Source organism: Mastigoproctus giganteus, chromosome 2 (genome assembly GCF_048544385.1).
Source record: "Mastigoproctus giganteus isolate SK-2022 chromosome 2, ASM4854438v1, whole genome shotgun sequence".
NCBI classification, from domain to species: domain Eukaryota; kingdom Metazoa; phylum Arthropoda; class Arachnida; order Uropygi; family Thelyphonidae; genus Mastigoproctus; species Mastigoproctus giganteus.
The window spans coordinates 201,313,243-201,331,711 of NC_143576.1; the positions used below are offsets into that span (position 1 = coordinate 201,313,243).

At 36.8% G+C, this 18,469-nt stretch overlaps 1 protein-coding gene across 1 annotated transcript in view; it reads right to left on the minus strand.

Moving 5' to 3' along the window:
* LOC150089911 (uncharacterized) overlaps positions 1-18,469 on the minus strand; it is an 85,650-nt gene that overhangs the window by 26,860 nt on the left and 40,321 nt on the right. Inside the window, exons 4-5 of the mRNA XM_090390130.1 lie at positions 16,239-16,343; positions 8,215-8,418 (exon numbers count right to left, since the gene is read on the minus strand). Of these exons, the coding sequence (XP_090246256.1) occupies positions 8,215-8,418; positions 16,239-16,343 (309 nt within the window). The remainder of the gene's footprint in view (positions 1-8,214; positions 8,419-16,238; positions 16,344-18,469) is intronic.

Below are 18,469 nucleotides of genomic sequence, written 5' to 3' on the forward strand. Positions count from 1 at the left end.
TTTATGTAAAGGAATCAGTTTGTGTATGTCTAGTACTACTATGTTGTTTCGAAACATTATGTATCAGCAGGTCCGTGGTGTAGCCAGGGTTTGCCCATTAGTGCGGTTATAACCAACTTGGCTATGGAAGAGTTTGAAGGTAGGATGTTGACGAGTACTCTTCCACCCCCGGTACGGTTGTGGAAGAGATATGTCGATGACACCATTACGGTGGTACGGAGAGGTGGGAATAATGAAGTGCTCAGTTGGTTGAATGACGGTTCGCCCTATATTCAGTTTACCTCAGAGGTGGAGGGGATCCTTTCTTTCCTTGATGTGTATGTGTACAGGGAAGGCCGACGCTTGAGAACTAAGGTTTATAGAAAACCTATGTGTTGTGGCCAGTACACACATTTTAAATCAGCTTAAGCCGGTGGCCCTAAGATGAGTGTGGTTAAGGCACTGATGGGAAGGGTGGGGTTGCATTGTCCCTCCTCCGAGGAGAGAGATGAGGTGAGACGAATTACGGCTGACCTCAAGGTATGTGGCTATCCCCAGAGTGTTATAGATGGTTGTCTAAAGCAGGAGTGGCCAACTTAATTTGTGATGCGATCTACTTTTTTCCTTCGAAATGTGCCACGATCTACCACCTCAAAAATTTCATTGCACAAGGTGCACAAATCAAGAGATGACTGTATATTTAAAAATTAAATCCACAATCGACTTGTTGGCCACCCCTGGTCTAAAGGATATGAGTAGGGGTCATAGGGATGTTTTTACACCTAGGGTTACCACAAACATTCCCTATTATCTGGGTATCTCTGAACCCATTGCAAGTATGCTACATTCGTATCAGATGCGATGTGCACAACTTCCTGGCCGGAGTCTCCACACGGTGGTGTCCAGGGTTAAAGATCCCATTGACATCAATGATAACAGCAGGGTCATATGCAAGGTTGAGTGCCCAGAGTGTGGGGAGTGTTGTGTGGGAGAAACAAAGCATAGATTATGCGACTGCCTGGGAGACTGGGCATGGTATTTCAGCCAAAGGAGCGGTGGTTGTTGATAGAGCCTATGGTTTCTGGAACTGGAAGTGGCTGGAGAGCTTGTGGATATGCTCATCCAGACACTACAGTATTAACAGGGATAAACGCTGCCATATCCATCTGTTCTTTGAGTCTCTTATCTTAGGGAGGGACGAACGGTTTAGAATGGTTTGTGCCTGAGTCACTTCCGGTCCCAATGCATGGGAAGTTAATACTGATCATGTGCCGTGGGAGGGGGGCGTCGTGAACCTGCTGGGAGGTATATATATATATATTATGGATAACCCGTAACCATTTCAGCTGATGAAGGCAGCCGCCGCCGCCGAAAGCTATAGTTGTATAGTGGTTTTAGTGATTTTAATCTTTTTAGTGCTAAAAGCACTAAAAAGTTTATTTTATTATACAGACTTATTTTATATTAAAGCTTTGTTTTATTTTATTTGTTTGAGTCAGTGTTTAGTGTATTAAAAATGAATCATGATATACCTTCATCGATATCATTGATAAATACACAAAACAATAATGGGCCCAGCACTGAACCCTGGGGATTCCACTAATAACATTAGTCCACATAGAGCAGTGTCCATTTATCACCACTCTGTCTTCTCCCACTGAACCACCCTTTTATCCATTGTAGCAACTTACCCTTAATACCATACTGCTCCAATTTGTACAGTAGTCATCCATGTGCAACAGTGTCAAAAGCTTTCCTTTGTAACCACATCATAGTATCCAATCAAATTTGTCGGAAAAGGCTTTCCATTAACAAACCCATCCTATGTCTGAATTAGTACTGCAGTCTTGTCTAGATGATCCTGAAATGCATCTTTAACCAGTGACTCCATATTTTCCCTGGAACAGAAGTTAAACTAACTGGTGTGCAATTACTCGTATCACCCTTAGATTCGCCTTTGTGAATTGGGGATACATTTGCAAATCTCCAGTCCTTGGGGACTTCCCCTGAGTCCAAGGATGCTGTCATAATTATGGCTAAGGGTTTGCTTACTTCCTTTGCCATCTCCTTTAATATAACTAGATAGATCCCATCCACCCATCCAGGAAAAAGGAGGTGATTGTCCCTCTGTAGGCCTCATTTTAGGAGGGATGTCAACTTGCTTGAGCATGTACAGAGAAGGGCAACAAGATTGGTGAGGGGAATGAAGGGATCCTCTTACCAAGAGAGGCTAAAGTTCTGCAAATTGCAGTGGCTGGAGACTAGGCACCTGCACGGTGATCTGATTGAGGTGTATAAAGACTTGAATGGGTTGAGCACGCTGAATTCTGATGGGATCCTTCCACTTGTTCAGATTACGAACCTAAGGGGGCATAAATTCAAATTAAGAAAAGACAGATGTAGAATAGATGTGCGGAAATTTGCCTTTAGCCAGCAGGTGGTTAATTGCTGGAACAAACTTCCATCTGTCATTGTGGAAGTTGATAGGTTGAATAAATCTAAGGAGGAACTGGACAGGCATTTGGAGGGAATGGTGTGATTTTTTTTTTTTTTTTTTGGCTGATGCTGCATAAACTCATACATTTGCTTTCTTGCATCACATGTCACTACTACTACTGCTACTACTACTACTACCACCCCAGGTGCCTTTCTTAGTTTAACTTCAACAATTTCTCCTCCACTTTGCTCTCAGTTATTACAAAATCATTAAGCACCCTGTTACAATTTGATAAACTTCTGGCATTTAACTCCCTTAATAACTCATATGTTAATGTAAATGCAAAATACTCATTCAGATTATCAGATATCTCAGCAGGATCATCAACAGTCGAAACATTAATATCAAGTGGACTAATCTGATTCATCCCCTTCCTTCTAGCGTTTATATAAGTAAGGAAGTCCTTGCTGTTTTTCTTAGCATCCTTTGCCAAAGATTTCTCGTAATCTGGCTTCGCTTGGCTAACCTTCTTTGTGACTTGAATACAGTCTAGCTTTTATCTGGCATACACTTCTGTTTCGCGTGATAATTTATATGCCTCCCATGCATTTTTCTTCTCTGCCACGAGTCTCAATAGTTCATCTGACATCCATTTAGGCCTAAACATTGAACAATATTTCTTAATCAGTATGAAAAGCTTAGTAGCTTGCACGATTCATTCTTTAAATGCTTCCCACTGTACAGATTTTAAAAACTGCCTGAGACCACTGTAGTCACCATTACAGAAGCAAAAACCCTTCCCTTTACCCCTGATGGTAATTACTTCTGCAATAGTGACCACTTTCCAATCTGTACTTTCTGCAAAAGTTCTCCTCCCCAGAGTAATATAAAAACAACCTAGAAATTTGACAAGGCTAGCTGGACTAAATACCAAGAAATAACTCATATAGATACCTCCATAATTGTAACCCACATGATTGATTCTGCAGTAAGCTATATTACACAAATAATGATGGCAGCTGAATCTGCTATCCTGAATTCATTGTCCAAAATCTAGCTCCATCCAAAAATGTGGTGGAATAAAGCATGCAGCATTGCAAAAAAAAAAAAAAAAAAAAAGTAAGGAATAAATACTGGAACTAGTTTTTGAAACATCCAACCCAACCACAGCTAACCTTCTACATCTTAAGAGAGCAAGGGCTAAGGCTTATCATATAAAGACGAGTGAGAAAAAAAGGAAGCATGGGTACATTAAGTTGCTACCGTAACCAGGTCAACAGATACTGCTACAATCTGGGGGAGGGGGAATCAAATGAATTAATGGTAAATACTTGCTCATAACTTCTCCGATTCTACTTCTGAAAGGGAAGGAAATTTCTGGACCTGTGGAAATTGCTGATGCATTCAGCTCCTCTTTCAGCTGTTGCCACATATGAACCAGCTTTTCAATTGCTAAAAGCACTGTTGTTGTTGTTATTTGGTTTTTAAGAGCATTAGCAACTAAGGCCATATTGCTCCGGTGCGGTTGTCATTCCCTGACCTTTCCGCATGCTCCGTATTTGGTGGTGACGGGCTCGAACCCCGGTCCAATCAAGAAGCGTGTGCTACGCACTGCTGCTCCTTCCCACCTGGCTACGGAGGCGCCACTGTTGTTGTATGGTACATTGGCATCCAAAGCCATAATGCACCTTAGATGTAAGAGAGCAGTTAACAATAAGTGAGGAATCGTTAACTGCTCTCTTACAATTGTATAACAGAATTTTCTTAGAAGAATATTATCCCACTAGCTAGTGCCATTCTTATGTTCTTGCCTTCCCAAAACCAGGAAAAGACCACACAGATCCAACAAATTACTGCCCAATTTCTCTAACCAATTGTCTGGGAAAAACAAAGAATTTCTAAACCAAAAACAGTTGGGGTACACTTCTGCTCTAAACATATTTTACATCCTGACCTACCTTCAGTTAGATTTCCATCATATTACACTCCAGTCTAATATTAGATTTCTTCATTTAATACATGAAAAAAAATTAAATTTCCTGGAACATATAAAATATATTTGTACCAGTTGTCTTAGGAAACTAAATCTTCTCAGAGTAATTTCTTCTGTGCCATGAAGTGCAGATTGCTATATACGTTGCCACACCTATACCATTCACTAATCAGATCCCAGTTGGACTAAAGGATCTATATGCCTCAGCCAGGCAAAGTATACTGAAATGGTTTGATCCCATATATTGGTGGTGTCCAACCTAAGGCCCATGGGCCGTATCCAGACCGTTAATAATATTTATACAGCCCACGCAGAAAGTGAACTAAACAGCATTTTAGAGAGTCATGCCACTGCGTGTACAGGCATGCAAGCACCGAGCTTGACTGTATGAAACGTGTACATGTAGTCCAGTACAGTCATATATACGCTAAGTACAGTTAGGTACCTATCAATCTTTTCATATTGTGAAATTTCTATTTTGATATAACTTGTTCATTGTATTGAATTATTATTAATTGGTATTGAATTAAAAAATTATCCTTAAAAATGTTCCGAAAGAGGAAAGTCGATTTGGAGTGTCGTGTTTTTAATCAAAGGTTTACTGAAGGCTATTTCTTCATTGAGTAAGACAAAAATGCAGTGCATTTAGTGTGTAAGGAGACTGTGTCAGTTTTTAAAGAATATAATTTAAAATGACACTGTGATTCCAAGCATAACTGTTATGATCAAGATAAAGGAGTGTTCAAAGTTACAAAACAAATTAAGAAAATAACAAAACACACTGAAAACATATCAGTCAAGAAATTTATCTGCTGTAAGTGCCAGTTATCAAGTTGCATATTTGAGCACTTTTGAAAGTAAACCTTCAGTGATGGTAAATCTGTTAAATGCTATTTGTTTTAAAAGTTGTGGAAGAAGTTTTTGTCCGGAGACAATAATACAAGACAAATAGTTTGTCTCGACACACAATTATATGAAGAGTAGAAGATATTGGAAAGAATTTGTTGCACAAAAAAGTGTTGGGAATTTGAATTTTTTATATATAGCCTGAAAATGAAAATGGTAACATGAAAACAGAAACTTCCTTTTATATGTAACAAGATATGGAAAATGGGAAATAGGCTGAACACCACTGCCATACATCATAGTGTGCTATGAGTTGTACTGGGGTCTTTCACACATCACCAATTTTAAGTCTCTATACAGAATCATATGAACCGCCATTTAACCTTCAATGACAAGTTCTGCTACTAAATTATGCAGCCAAAATCAGAAGCTTTCCACATCATTCCATGTAGCAATATATCTTCATGCCAAAATGGGGAAACCTCTATCAAACTAAACTGTCAGGAATTAGGCTTCAAGCTCTAAACACACTTCAGGAAACTAGCATGAAAACCGAGGCCATGGAAAATGCTCCCCGACACATATTGATAAACATTTTCAGCAATGGGGAAAGAATAACCTTCCAAACAGCAACATTGGGCAATTACATCTTGCTCACTCCACTCAGTTTAGAAGTCTCATTGAGCAATATACAGATGGATCCAAGAGTAGCAGTAAAGTTGGTGCAGCTGTAGTCCTGCCAAATGCCATCATATAGTATCCTACTAACTATGGAGAATTTAAAAGACACCTCGTATATTCAATCCGTCATATATACTCATTCATTAAGTGCTGTGAATACTCTACAGCGTAAATTCTCCTCCGGTTGTCCTCTGCTACAGAAAATTTAGGCACAGTTGAAAGAACTTTAATAGATGTTAATAACTGATGAGACTCGTGGCAGAGAAGAAAAATGCATGGGATGCATATAAATTATCAGGAGACACAGATGCCTATGGTAGATATGAGATAGTCTGTAATAATAGTAGTAGTAGTAGTAGTAGTAGTAGTGGCATGTGATGCAAGAAAGCAAGTGTATGAGCTTATGTAGCATCAGATTACAAGAAATCTTTGGCAAATGACACAAAGAAAAACAGTAAAGACTTCTTTACTTATGCGAACTCTAGAAGGAAGGGGATGAATCAGATTGGTTAACTTGATATCGACAGTTCGATTGTTGATCCTGCTTATTCAGTTTGTCAGCAGGATCAACAATCAAACCATTGAATGTAGATGCAAAATACACACAAGGAGTTATTAAGGGAGGAGAATGCCAGAAGTTTATCAAACTGTAACAGGGAGCTAAAGGATTTTGTAATAACTGAGATCAAAGTGGAGGAGAAATTGTTGAAGTTAAACATACGAAAGGCACCTTGGGTGGATGGGATCTATCCAATTATATTAAAGGAGGCAACAAAGAAAGTAAGCAGGCCTTTAGCCATGATTATGAGGACATCTTTGGACTCGGGTGGGGGGCCCCATGGACTGGAGATGTGTAAATGTACTCCCAATTCACAAAGGGGATCGAAAGGTGACACGAGTAATTACAGGCCAGTTAGTTTAACTTCGTTCCAGGGAAAATAATGGAGTCACTGCAGGATTATCTAGACAAGACTGCAGTTATAGTTCAGACACAGTATGGGTTTGTTAAGAGGAAGTTTAATCTGACCAATTTGATTGGATACTATGATGTGGTCACAAAGGAACTGGATACAAAAAATAATTTTATCATATACTTGGATTTCAGGTAAGCATTTAATACTGTTGCACATGGAAGACTACTGTACAAGTTGGAGCAGTATGACATTAAGAACAAGTTGCTGCTGCTGCTGCTGCGGATAAAGGGATGGTTGAGTGGGAGAAGACAGAGTGGTAATCAATGGACACTGCTCTTTGTGGGCTAATGTTATTATTGGTGTCCCCCAGAGGTCCGCGTTGGGTCCATTGCTATTTTCTGTATTTATCAATGATATTGATAAACTTATATCAGGCTTAGTGTCCAAGTTTGCAAACGATACAAAGGTTGGTAAGGTTGTTAGTGACAATAAGGACAGTATGCTACTGCAACAGGATCTGGAAAAGTAGAGAAAATGGGCTGAGAGGTGGCAACTGAAGTTTAACATTGACAAATGCAAAGTGCTACATATGGGTAGCAGTAACCCCAGATTAACATATCAACTGTGCAGTACTGGACTAAACCCCTTTTCTTTGTACCTAGAGTAATCCACTCTTATCAGCATTAAGATGGAAGTTAGAGTGAAATGATTCAATGCTTATTTCTCAGATTTTACACCACCATTCATTATCCTTTGGCACTATAAAGATGTTACTTATAGTTCCACCAGGACACACAGATCACAGTTTACAACAGACTATTTAAACAAGAATGTTATCATCAACAATATTTAGCAATCATGTGGATCTGACCCAAGGTCAACTCAAATGAATGTACTTGAAAACTTCACTGTCAACAAAGAACCTTCAGCAGTTAAAATAATGTTAAAAGAAATTCAAATTAACATCAGTAAATGTTAATTTGAAAAGAGGGCAGTAAATGGAGTTTTTAACCAGAACTATTAATAAAAAGATATTTTGAACACCTTTCTAGAAGTAAAGAAAAAAGTAATTTCACTTACTTTTCTAGAGCAAGTCAAAAAAAAAAAAAAAGAGTTAATAAAAAATAATGTATAAATCAATGCCCTTTTGGAAGAGTGAAGGGGAAGGATCAATGCCCTTTTGGAAGAGTGAAGGGGGAGGGACAGCAATTTTATAAAGGCTAATTTTTTTTTTTACAAACTACTGTAAATGCTATGTAGTTCATTACTGTACAAAAAAAATAAAAATAAAATAAATAAATAAATATTTCACTATTTATCATATAAAATAATACTTGATTAATTTTAATTATTAAATAACTTACTTTGTTAGCATTGCCCTTGTGGGACTTTGTCACAGACTTTCTAACATTTCTCTTTCTAAGAGAGTCACTAATCCTCTGATTCTTCTGTCTGTTAGAACATTTATCAATACTGAGAGATGTAGATGATGTTTTACTGCTATTTCGTAAACTTCTAGTGTTTGCTTTTAACTGATTTTTAGAAAATTCTGTTGGAGGAGGGGGTACCTAAAAAATTTCAAATTAAACATTTTTTTTTTCCCAGCTCATGTGTCACTTAAATATACTAAAAACAGAAAACAAAAAATATTGAGATGTGATGATACACATAATATCAGTGAAAACTGATAAACTAGTGATAATTTCCTACAAAAGAGTTAAGCTATTCTTATACCTAATGTTGTATCATTCAAGAATTACATTCAGATCTGTTAACCATTTGCCTGATTTTCCCATATGCATTACATGCATTGTGGGGTTGTTTTTTTTTTTTTCTGTTTTGGACACTAATACTTTTTAAACTATTGTAGTGTGAGTTAGTTTGCCATTAAAATGTTTTTTTCTATTACCATAATTTCATTACCATATACTAGATAGCTCTACTTTCATAATAGATATAAATGTAGTTGCTTTTATATTATATTTATTTTTGTGATGAAAGTGGCAGATGACTCAAAAATTAATTTTTTTTTGAATGACCAGGTTTTGGATGAATAGATATTTCCAATTTATCAGACAGTGGAAGTTCAGAAGCTAAAGAAGATACTTTATTAATCCCCCCCCTACCCAAGTTAATAAAGTATTCCTGATTAATCCAGAGGGAGGGGGGGGGATTTATGTGTATATTAACTGGAGTATAAAGGGAAACGTTATTAGAACACACACACACACACACACACACACACACACACACACACACACACACACACACACACACACACACACACACACACACACACAAATTTAAAAGACAGAGGTGGACTGGGTCAAAAATTCTTACCGAGTAAAATTTGTAGCCGCCAAAAGTGTTTATGGGCAAAATCACACCAGCCTCCGGCCCACCAGGGTTTCCCCGGTAAGGCTCATGGCCAGTCCGCCTATGGACAGAGCCAACTGTGCTATGCACTGCTGCTCCTGCCCACCTGAGTACGGAGGCGCCATAAGCAATGGGAAAACAAAAATTAGAGTAGGAGTATATTATAAGCCTAATGACTGTGACACGTATAAAAACAACTATACAGAGAAATAGAATGGACTAGTAAATCAGAATGTCTTATAATGGGGGATTTTAACTCTACAGATATTAACTGGACCTTGTAGATTTATTGGATGATCATTGCTGATCTGATTATCAGCAATGACCTTTTGAGCATTAAGAAGCTATAAATAAAAGATGCACTAGGTGGTAGTAATCACAATGTATTGATGTGGGATTTATTTAAAGATGTCACTACTGTCAAAAGCAAGGGAAAGTGCTTTTGTTTTCATAATGGTGACTGCAGCTATGCAGTGGACCAACTGATGAAGTTACCAACAGCAAATTCTAACTGGGAAGGATTCAGCAGTGTTATTGTAGAAGCTTCTAAGCTTTTTTTTAAACCAGTTAAAGAGATACAGTCAAAGGCATGGACATAAACTGGTGTCAGATCAACTGATGTGACTAGTTGCAGAGAATATAAATGCATGGGATGCATATAAATTATCAGGTAATACACATGCCTACAATAGATATAAACTAGTCTGCAATTAAGTTACAAAGGAGGTGAAGCAAGTAAAGGCAGATTACAAGAAGTCCCTGGCAAAGAATACAAAGAAAAGCAGCATATACTTCTTATCTATGTTAACACATTGGTTTACTGTATATGAATGATTTAACTGTTGATGATCCTGCTTAGGTTGCAGACAAACTGAATTGGTATTTTGTATCTACATTCGCAAATGAGGAATTTTTTTGGGATGATGAGTCCAGAAGTGAGTCAAATTCGGGTAGGGAGCTGAATGATTTTGTGATAAATGAGAGAAAGTTGAAACATAAATTATTGAAACGTGAAACTAAATGAAAAAAAGGAGCCTGCAGTGGACGGGATTTTTATCCAGTAAAATTAAAGGTCACTGCAAAAGTGTCACTGGTTAAAGAAGTAATGCAGGGACATCTAAACAGGAATGAAGTTATACTGCAGTCACAGTATGGATTTGTTAAGAAGTGATCTTGTCTGATCAATCTGATCAGATGCTGACCAGTAACAAAGGAACTGAATGCAAAAAATTTTTGACATCGTATAATTAGATTTCATATAAGTTTTTCATGCCATCACATATAAAAGACTGCTATACAAATTAACACAGTGTGGTATTAAGGATAAGTTGCTGCTATGCATAAAGTGAAGGTTCGGTGGGAGAAGACAGATTAGTTACCAGCACTGCTCTTCTTGGACTAATGTTATTAGTGGAGGCTCCCTGGGTTCAGTGCTGGGATCACTCTTGTTTTCTATATTTATTAATGATATTGATGAAGGCATATCAAGCTCAATGTCTAAGGTTTGCAGATAATATGAAGGTTGGTAGGGTAGTTAATCACAGTAATCAGGGTATGCTAGAGCAACAAGATTAACAAATGAAATGAGAAGTGGAAACTGAATTTTAATATTGATTAACATATGATGAGCATAGTACAACACTCAGGACAGTGCTGAATGAAAATGACCTGAGGGTTATTGTGCAGTCAGGCATGAAGTTCTTTGAGCAGTGCAGACGGCTGCCAGGACAGTTCAAGGGATTTGTCAATGATATACAGAAATTTTGCCAGCAGGGCCAAGGAGGTGATTATCCCATTGTATAAGGCAATGTTTAGGTCACATCTTGAGTAATCAATACAGTTCTGGAAGCTTCATTTTAGGAAGGACATGAATCTGTTGGAATGGGTGCAGAGAAAAGCAATAAGATTGGTGAGGGAGCAAAAGGGTGCACTTTCCTCCAGGAAATGCTTAAGTGCAAACTGCAGTGTCTGGAGACTATGCACCTATGAGGAGATTTGATCGAGGCATTTAAGGCCTTGAATGGATTGAGTAAGATCAATGCTAAGGGAATCCTTACTCTTGTTCAGACTACATACAAAGGGACATAAATTCAAATTGAGAAAGAATGGTTGCATGTTGGATGTACAGAAATTTGTCTCCAGCCAGAGTCCACTTATCTGCACATAACTTGACTACCAATGGGCAAATTTTCATGCGATTTTATGCTGGAGGCTTCTGAAAAGATTTGTCAAGCCATCCCAAATTTCATCAAAATTGGATAAACAGAAATTTGGCAATATTATTTCTATTTTTCCATACACTATATATTGTAGATGAAGGAATGGATATTGTTTGTTCCTAGTGCTAATTCAAAGAATGAAAGGGGAATATGGTGAATATGCAGAAACGTTCTTGGTTCGTGCATATGAAGGAGCTCACTTTTTTGGTTGTCAGTTTACAAAATATACAAATAACAAATTATTATTATTTGCTTATATTAATCATAGCAGCAATATGAAATATTAGTTATCTTTAAATTTTTATTAAAATCCAGGAAGAAACAAGTAAACTACATTATGAAAGTGTTTCCAGCATACCACAATCTGAGGTGCATGTTGATATAGTACACGCTCAATTTTCCGTGATAGATGGTAAAAATAAAATCCTGGATAATCTATTTCCCCATTTAGGAAGAAACAAGTAAAGTACATCATGAAAGTACATTATTTGGTACCCTTGGACCAAATGGTAATAGCACCATTTAATGTACTATACAAGATGCAGTTTTAAGTGCATTTTGAATGCAATAGAAGATGTAATGCTAGAAAAAATTCAAAATCGCAGACTATATCACTGTTATTCCTGACAAGGAATATCGGAACGGACATATGCACAAGTACCGCCTTTGAAGCGAAAAGAATCATACAGCGAATAATTTTGGTAACTGAGATTCTGTCAGAAAAAGTACATGGAGTTTGGCAGACTGCAAGTGGAAATGGACACTGTTGAGATTAGAATTTAGACCATGTATATTCGTATATTTGTGAAATGAATTAAGAAGTGTTTGGGAGGTTTAGATCTTTTTTGCAGATAAGCTTACTCTATTAGTCTGACAATTCATGGTGTATTCAATGGTAAGAAAAAGTGGAAGGGGACATGCTGTATGAAGTAATGAAATTTTTGGATACGGCATACACATGGTAAGAATATAACCAGATTCTTGACATAATGTGGACTTGGCAATGCCCCCCCACCCGCATACACACTACTCGGACTCGCTCCAGTCACTATCTGGCAGAGCAGAGGTAGCAAGATTATACACTAGCATTATACATCTCACCATGATGTTCATCATAACCTCAAAAGTCATCAGTCATACTGCATGATGAAAGAGATGGGGATAGGTTGACCGGAACTTATCTCTGGAGACTAAACATGAGTTCCACCACTTCAGGCTTCCAATAAGCAAAGTGGTGGTATTGCATCGGTTGATGAGAGGCATCTACCACCCAGTATTGCATGGTAACACAGAGGGGCAGCATTCCTTCGTGTGGTGTGGATGCTACACCTCGACCACTGCTTACATTGGTTCTCACCTGGGCGGTCACCCACAGCGTGCTTGTGCATGTAGGTGATACCCAGGATTACTAACAGTCCCACCATCGTGAAGGTGCAAGCAGAGGACTTGGCTGTCACAGACTGTCCGGACTTCACCGAAATTTGGGGTCCACTTGACTCGAATGTCACCTGAATATCAGTTCCATCAGCATTTTAGATTCCCAGGAAGCAAGTACAGCTTGTCTAGCATATCTGAGAGAACGTCTGTGACAACTTCAAGGACCAACAAGTACTGCTTCATTGGGGTGCAAACACACCCACGTATTAATAGCAGGTGCTGTCTAAGTGTAATGTTGTGTGTAATGCATTACCCTTAAAAATGCAATAGAAAGAAAAGAATCTAGTGTAGAGGCAAAAAAACATAATACACTTAAATGAAAAAAATAAAAGTACTCGATAGACTCTTGATGGGCAAAAGGGCATTAGCAGTTGGAAGATATTTCGGAATTAATAAGTCAATGGCGAGATCCATAAAGAAAAATGAGAAGCCAATAAGAGATAGCATTGTGAGCAGTGCCCAGATAAGTGCACAATTGATATCAAGTGCAAGAAAACTCAATCGAAGAAATGGAAAAAGTTCTAAATTCGTGGATAGAGGATCAAACATAGAAGAAAATTCCTTTGAAAAGCTGTTTTCTGACCATTTCAACATGCAGAAAAGTAAGAAATTAGAGCCATCTTTTGATTTTCAAGCAAGCAAAGGATGGTTCAATAGATTTAAAAATAATGAAGCAGCTCAAAGGTTTCCCAACGAACTACATCAGCTTACTGGTAAGAAAGGATATCTGCCACAACAGATCTTCAATGCAAATGAAACTTCACTCTTCTGTATAAAATTGCAGAATAGAACTTTTCTTTCAAAAAAGAAATAGGCAGCTCCAATTTTTAGGGTGGCTAAGGATCATGTATCCCTTCGCTGTGTGCAAATGCTTCAAGGGAATGTGTAATAAAGCCTAAGTTCTTATATCGTTTAATGAACCCCCGTGCACTAGGAGGCAAGAATCAAAGGCTCGTGTTTTGGTGAGCAAACAAAAAAACATGGGTCACTGCAGCATTATTCTTAGAGCAGTTCCATGACTGTTCCATTCCCGAAATAAAAAAATAAATATAGAAATAATAATAAATAAATAAATATTCATGACTATATCTACAAACCTTGAATTTAAAGTTCTACTCATCATTTATAATGCTCCTGGGCACCCAATTAACATTAAGTTTGCAAATTCAAATGTAAAAGAGGCTTTTCTACCACTGAATACAACCTTGCTTCTCCAACCCTTGGACCAAATGGTAATAGCACCATTTAATGTACTATACAAGATGCAGTTTTAAGTGCATTTTGAATGCAATAGAAGATGTAATGCTAGAAAAAATTCAACATCGCAGACTATATCACTGTTATTCACAAGTAGCTGAATGAGATACAGCAATCCACTATTAATGCTTGCTGGAAGAAGCTTTGGCTGGTGCTTGTCAACAAAGTAGCTATGATTCCTTCCACTGATAATGAAATTTAAAACATCATCCAGTTGGCACATCAAGTTTGAAGAGAAGGTTTTGTAGATATGCAGCCACAAGTTGAGGAGTTGCTTGTCTCACAGTCAGGAATTGACTGAAGATGATCTTGCTGAACATATCGAGGACAATAATCAGGATAAAACTGAGGATGAAGAAGAAGTAAGTTCAAAATCTACTCTCAATTTGAAAGCTGTGGGAGAAGTAATGAAATTGCAAATAAAGAGCATTAATAGACAAGGTGGTGGAATATGATCCTGTAAAGAAGAGGAGTCTCAAATTCAGAGGCATATAGTCTGCATGTAGTCCTTACATGGAAATACAAAATGAATTACAAAACTTAAAAAGACAAACCGACATCAAACTTTTTCAAGCCCAGGCCTTCTTCCCAGTAATTAAACTGTGGCAGTCTAATCTGCACAGGAACTGTAGAGAAGTTGTTCTTGCTCGCCTTCCCATAGGACACAGTCATCTTACTCATTCATTCCTGCTGAGGGTGGATGATTCTCCTATGTGTGAGCAATGTGACACCTTTTTAACCATAAGACATTTTATCCGTGCGTCCACTTTATAGGCATGAATGCCGTATATATTTTACTGCTTTTAGCCACCTGATTGAGCCTTGTGCACTCAGTCAGATTTTATCTGACGATGAAAATTTATCAGCTGTTTTTAGTTATTTAAAATGTTTAAATACTTTTACATGTATTTAAAACATGTTTTATAAACTTATCACATATTTTTATTACTGTTATTCTTGACACAGTGACCTAATTCTTTATGTCACTGAAATATTAATCTGCTCTTTTACATGACCTGGTTTTGGTGCATTATAGCCTTAATCGTTGATGCACCAATAAAACCCAAAACGACAACATCTTCCCAAGAAGATTTTTAAGCATTTTGGTGTTTTACCTTTTGTTTAATCTTGTGCTTTAATGTCAGGATGTTTTGATTTTGCCCTTTCTTTATAATAAAAATTTATTTATTGCTTGTTCATTTTTGACTATTTTTTTTTTTTTAACCATATTTTTAACACTACTTTTTCCACTGAATTATGGGCCACATGTTTGTGAGTGTTGTAAGAATGTAACCCTCGTGAATTTTGGGGGATTACTGTATTATAAACCATTGAGTGAAAACAATTATTTAGATACTCTTATTTAATTAATTAGTAACAGGATAATTAGTTATTTACTTTTCACTTCCATTAATCACAGAAAATGGAAATTAAATCAATGAAAAAAAAAAAAAAAAAAAATTTTAAATATCAAACGTGCCTGAAATGCAGAATATTAAGAACATTACCCAACTTGTTCAATTTAAACTGATGTCTACCTGTGTGTGTGTGTGTGTGTGTGTGTGTGTGTGTGTGTGTGTGTGTGTGTGTGTGTGTGTGTTATGAGAAAGAGTAAACAAGCCATTGGCATTTGATCAACCATTTTAGTCTTAAGTACTTTGATTAGGTCTCCACTGACATGCCTAGTTTCTAGATTTATAATTTAGAGAATCTGAAACTGTAAAAGTTGCACCCATAGGTTTCTTTAATATAATAATATTAAAAATTTCTTTGCCTGATGATAGCTATACAAGTAACACAACACAGAATGAGTTTGGTCTTCATGTGCAAGAGGCAATATACTTCAACTTGTGAGGTTACTGCAGAATTTACTGAACAACATCCACGGATATAAACACTTCAGCAATGTCAGTCACAACACTGCAGCTCCCTGTTCTACACCAATTTTTCTCTTCATCTTTACTAATTCAATTTTAATTGTTTCAATACTTTCTGATAAATACACACATTTTCAGATAAAATTACTTTTAGTGTACCACACACAATAAGACTGAACATATTTTAGGTCAAATTCTGAATTTTAAAAATTTAAATCTTACTTGAATGGCAAGTGGATATTCTGATTCCTTATCCTTATTTATTAGCAGAACACTTAATGGCTTTGTGTAGGATCTGAGATGAATACAGTATTTTGGTTTGTAAACCTGAAACAAAAACAATCTCTAGTTAGATACCATAAATTATTCATTAAACTTATCACATTAGTATTGGCAAATGATGCAAGAAAAACAAGCATCAGCAAGGGAGAAAAAAAATCCACGGTTCCTGCATTACCTCCAACAATTTGTCTAGTTTTTTTACCCACTTCCATGATGGAGGTTTGTTTCAACAATCAACCACCCACCTACTGAAGGCAAACTTCCACACATCTTTTAAACACCTCAATCAGATCACCTTGCAGGTGCAATTTGCAAAACTTATGTCTTTTTTGGTAAGACCACTCTTTTGTTCCCTTCACCAATCTCACTGCCATTCTCTGCACCCATTCCAGCAGATCAACATCCTTTCTACAATGAAGTTCCCAGACCTGTATGCAGTACTCAAGATGGGTCTAACCATTGCTTTGTACAATAGGATAATCACCTCCTTATCCCTGCTAGAAAAAAAAAAAAAATCCTGTATATCAGAGTTTCCCAAACTGGGGTCCATATACCAGTTCCAGGGAGTCCACGAAACAGACCCTCTGGAACTGGTCAAATTATTCATTCTATGTATAGCAAATTGATGATAAATAAAGTTATTATTATATATTTATGTAAAAATAAGAATAAAGTTGAGTTGTTTTAAACATAAAACTTTGAATTTTCTTTTCAGAAAACCCAGTGTTCGTGTTCATACATACATACACATTTGGGTCACCGGTTAATCGAGGCAGCCGTTTATTTGGGGCAAATCTTAAAAAACAAAACCCAATCGAGAAAACAGCCAGGGTTTACTTCGCTTAATTGGGACAACATGCCATTTAATCGGGGCAGGAGACTGCAGCACTGGAGATTACCCTACGATTGTCTCTGAACATACATGGTTCGGTCGGATTTCTGGAGGTCACAACCATAAAACAATAAAAACAATTAGCAATCATCTGTTTATTGGGCTTTTCTGTTAGTGCAATCTATCATAAACGGATAGTAAACTCGATCTTATTGAATTTGCGATAATACCGACAGCTGGAATTCTGTGGATTATTATGGTAAAATGTGTTTACACTTCCATGAAATCTTCAATCATATAAAAAAATTAATTTTCAGAATCTTCTCTTCATTCCTATTTTTAAAGTTTCATAACTTGTTACTCCATTCTCACTTGCATGTATTGCGTTACTTGCAATTTGTGTGTGCCGTGTTCTTTGTTATTGATTGCTTATCTTTTTTACTGTTTTAAATTTTAACCCCGCACCCGCAAGTGTCAGTGAACAGAAATGTCAACTAGTTAGTATGTACATATTACAGTATATATTAGTTATTCCGATTATCACCTATATTCTTCCGATTTTCACGTATCATTTAATTTTTTAATTGGTAAGGTAACAAAGGGTAAATCTGTGCTTAATATATATATATATAATATATATCATTACTTTTATAGCCTATGGATAATATTCTTCCTATTTTCGATAATTAGAATCGCTGTTTAATTGAATTAAATGTATTTTTAACTTTTTTTTTTCATGAAACTTCGGATAATTGGGGCAGCCGCTTAATTGGACCAAAATGCACTAGTCCCGGTGTGTCTCAAATTACACGGAATCGACTGTATATATATAAATTAGGTCAAAATCCCGATTGATTTTTGTTTTGCAAGTGGTAGTGAAAAATTTTTTTATTTATTATTATTTTTTTTTTATTTTGGGCAGGAGTCATTACCAGTAATTAAGGCCTAACTAACTGGCTAGCCATTGCTGTTCTAGCAGTTGTTGGTTTGCCTATAGTTCTATATTGACTATTAACATGAAATCAAGTTAAGAAATATATAAATGTAAAGTTTGAAAAGATTAGAGGTGAAAGGAAATAAAGGGAATTATTAAAGATTAGTCAAGAAATCGGATTCGACTGGAATCGACTAAATATATATATATTAGGTCAAAATCCCGATTGATTTTTGTTTTGCTAGTGGTAGTGAAAAATTTTTTTATTTATTTATTTTTTTTATTTTGGGCAGGAGGCATTACCAGTAATTAAGGCCTAACTAACTGGCTAGCCATTGCTGTTCTAGCAGTTGTTGGTTTGCCTATAGTTCTATATTGACTATTAACATGAAATCAAGTTAAGAA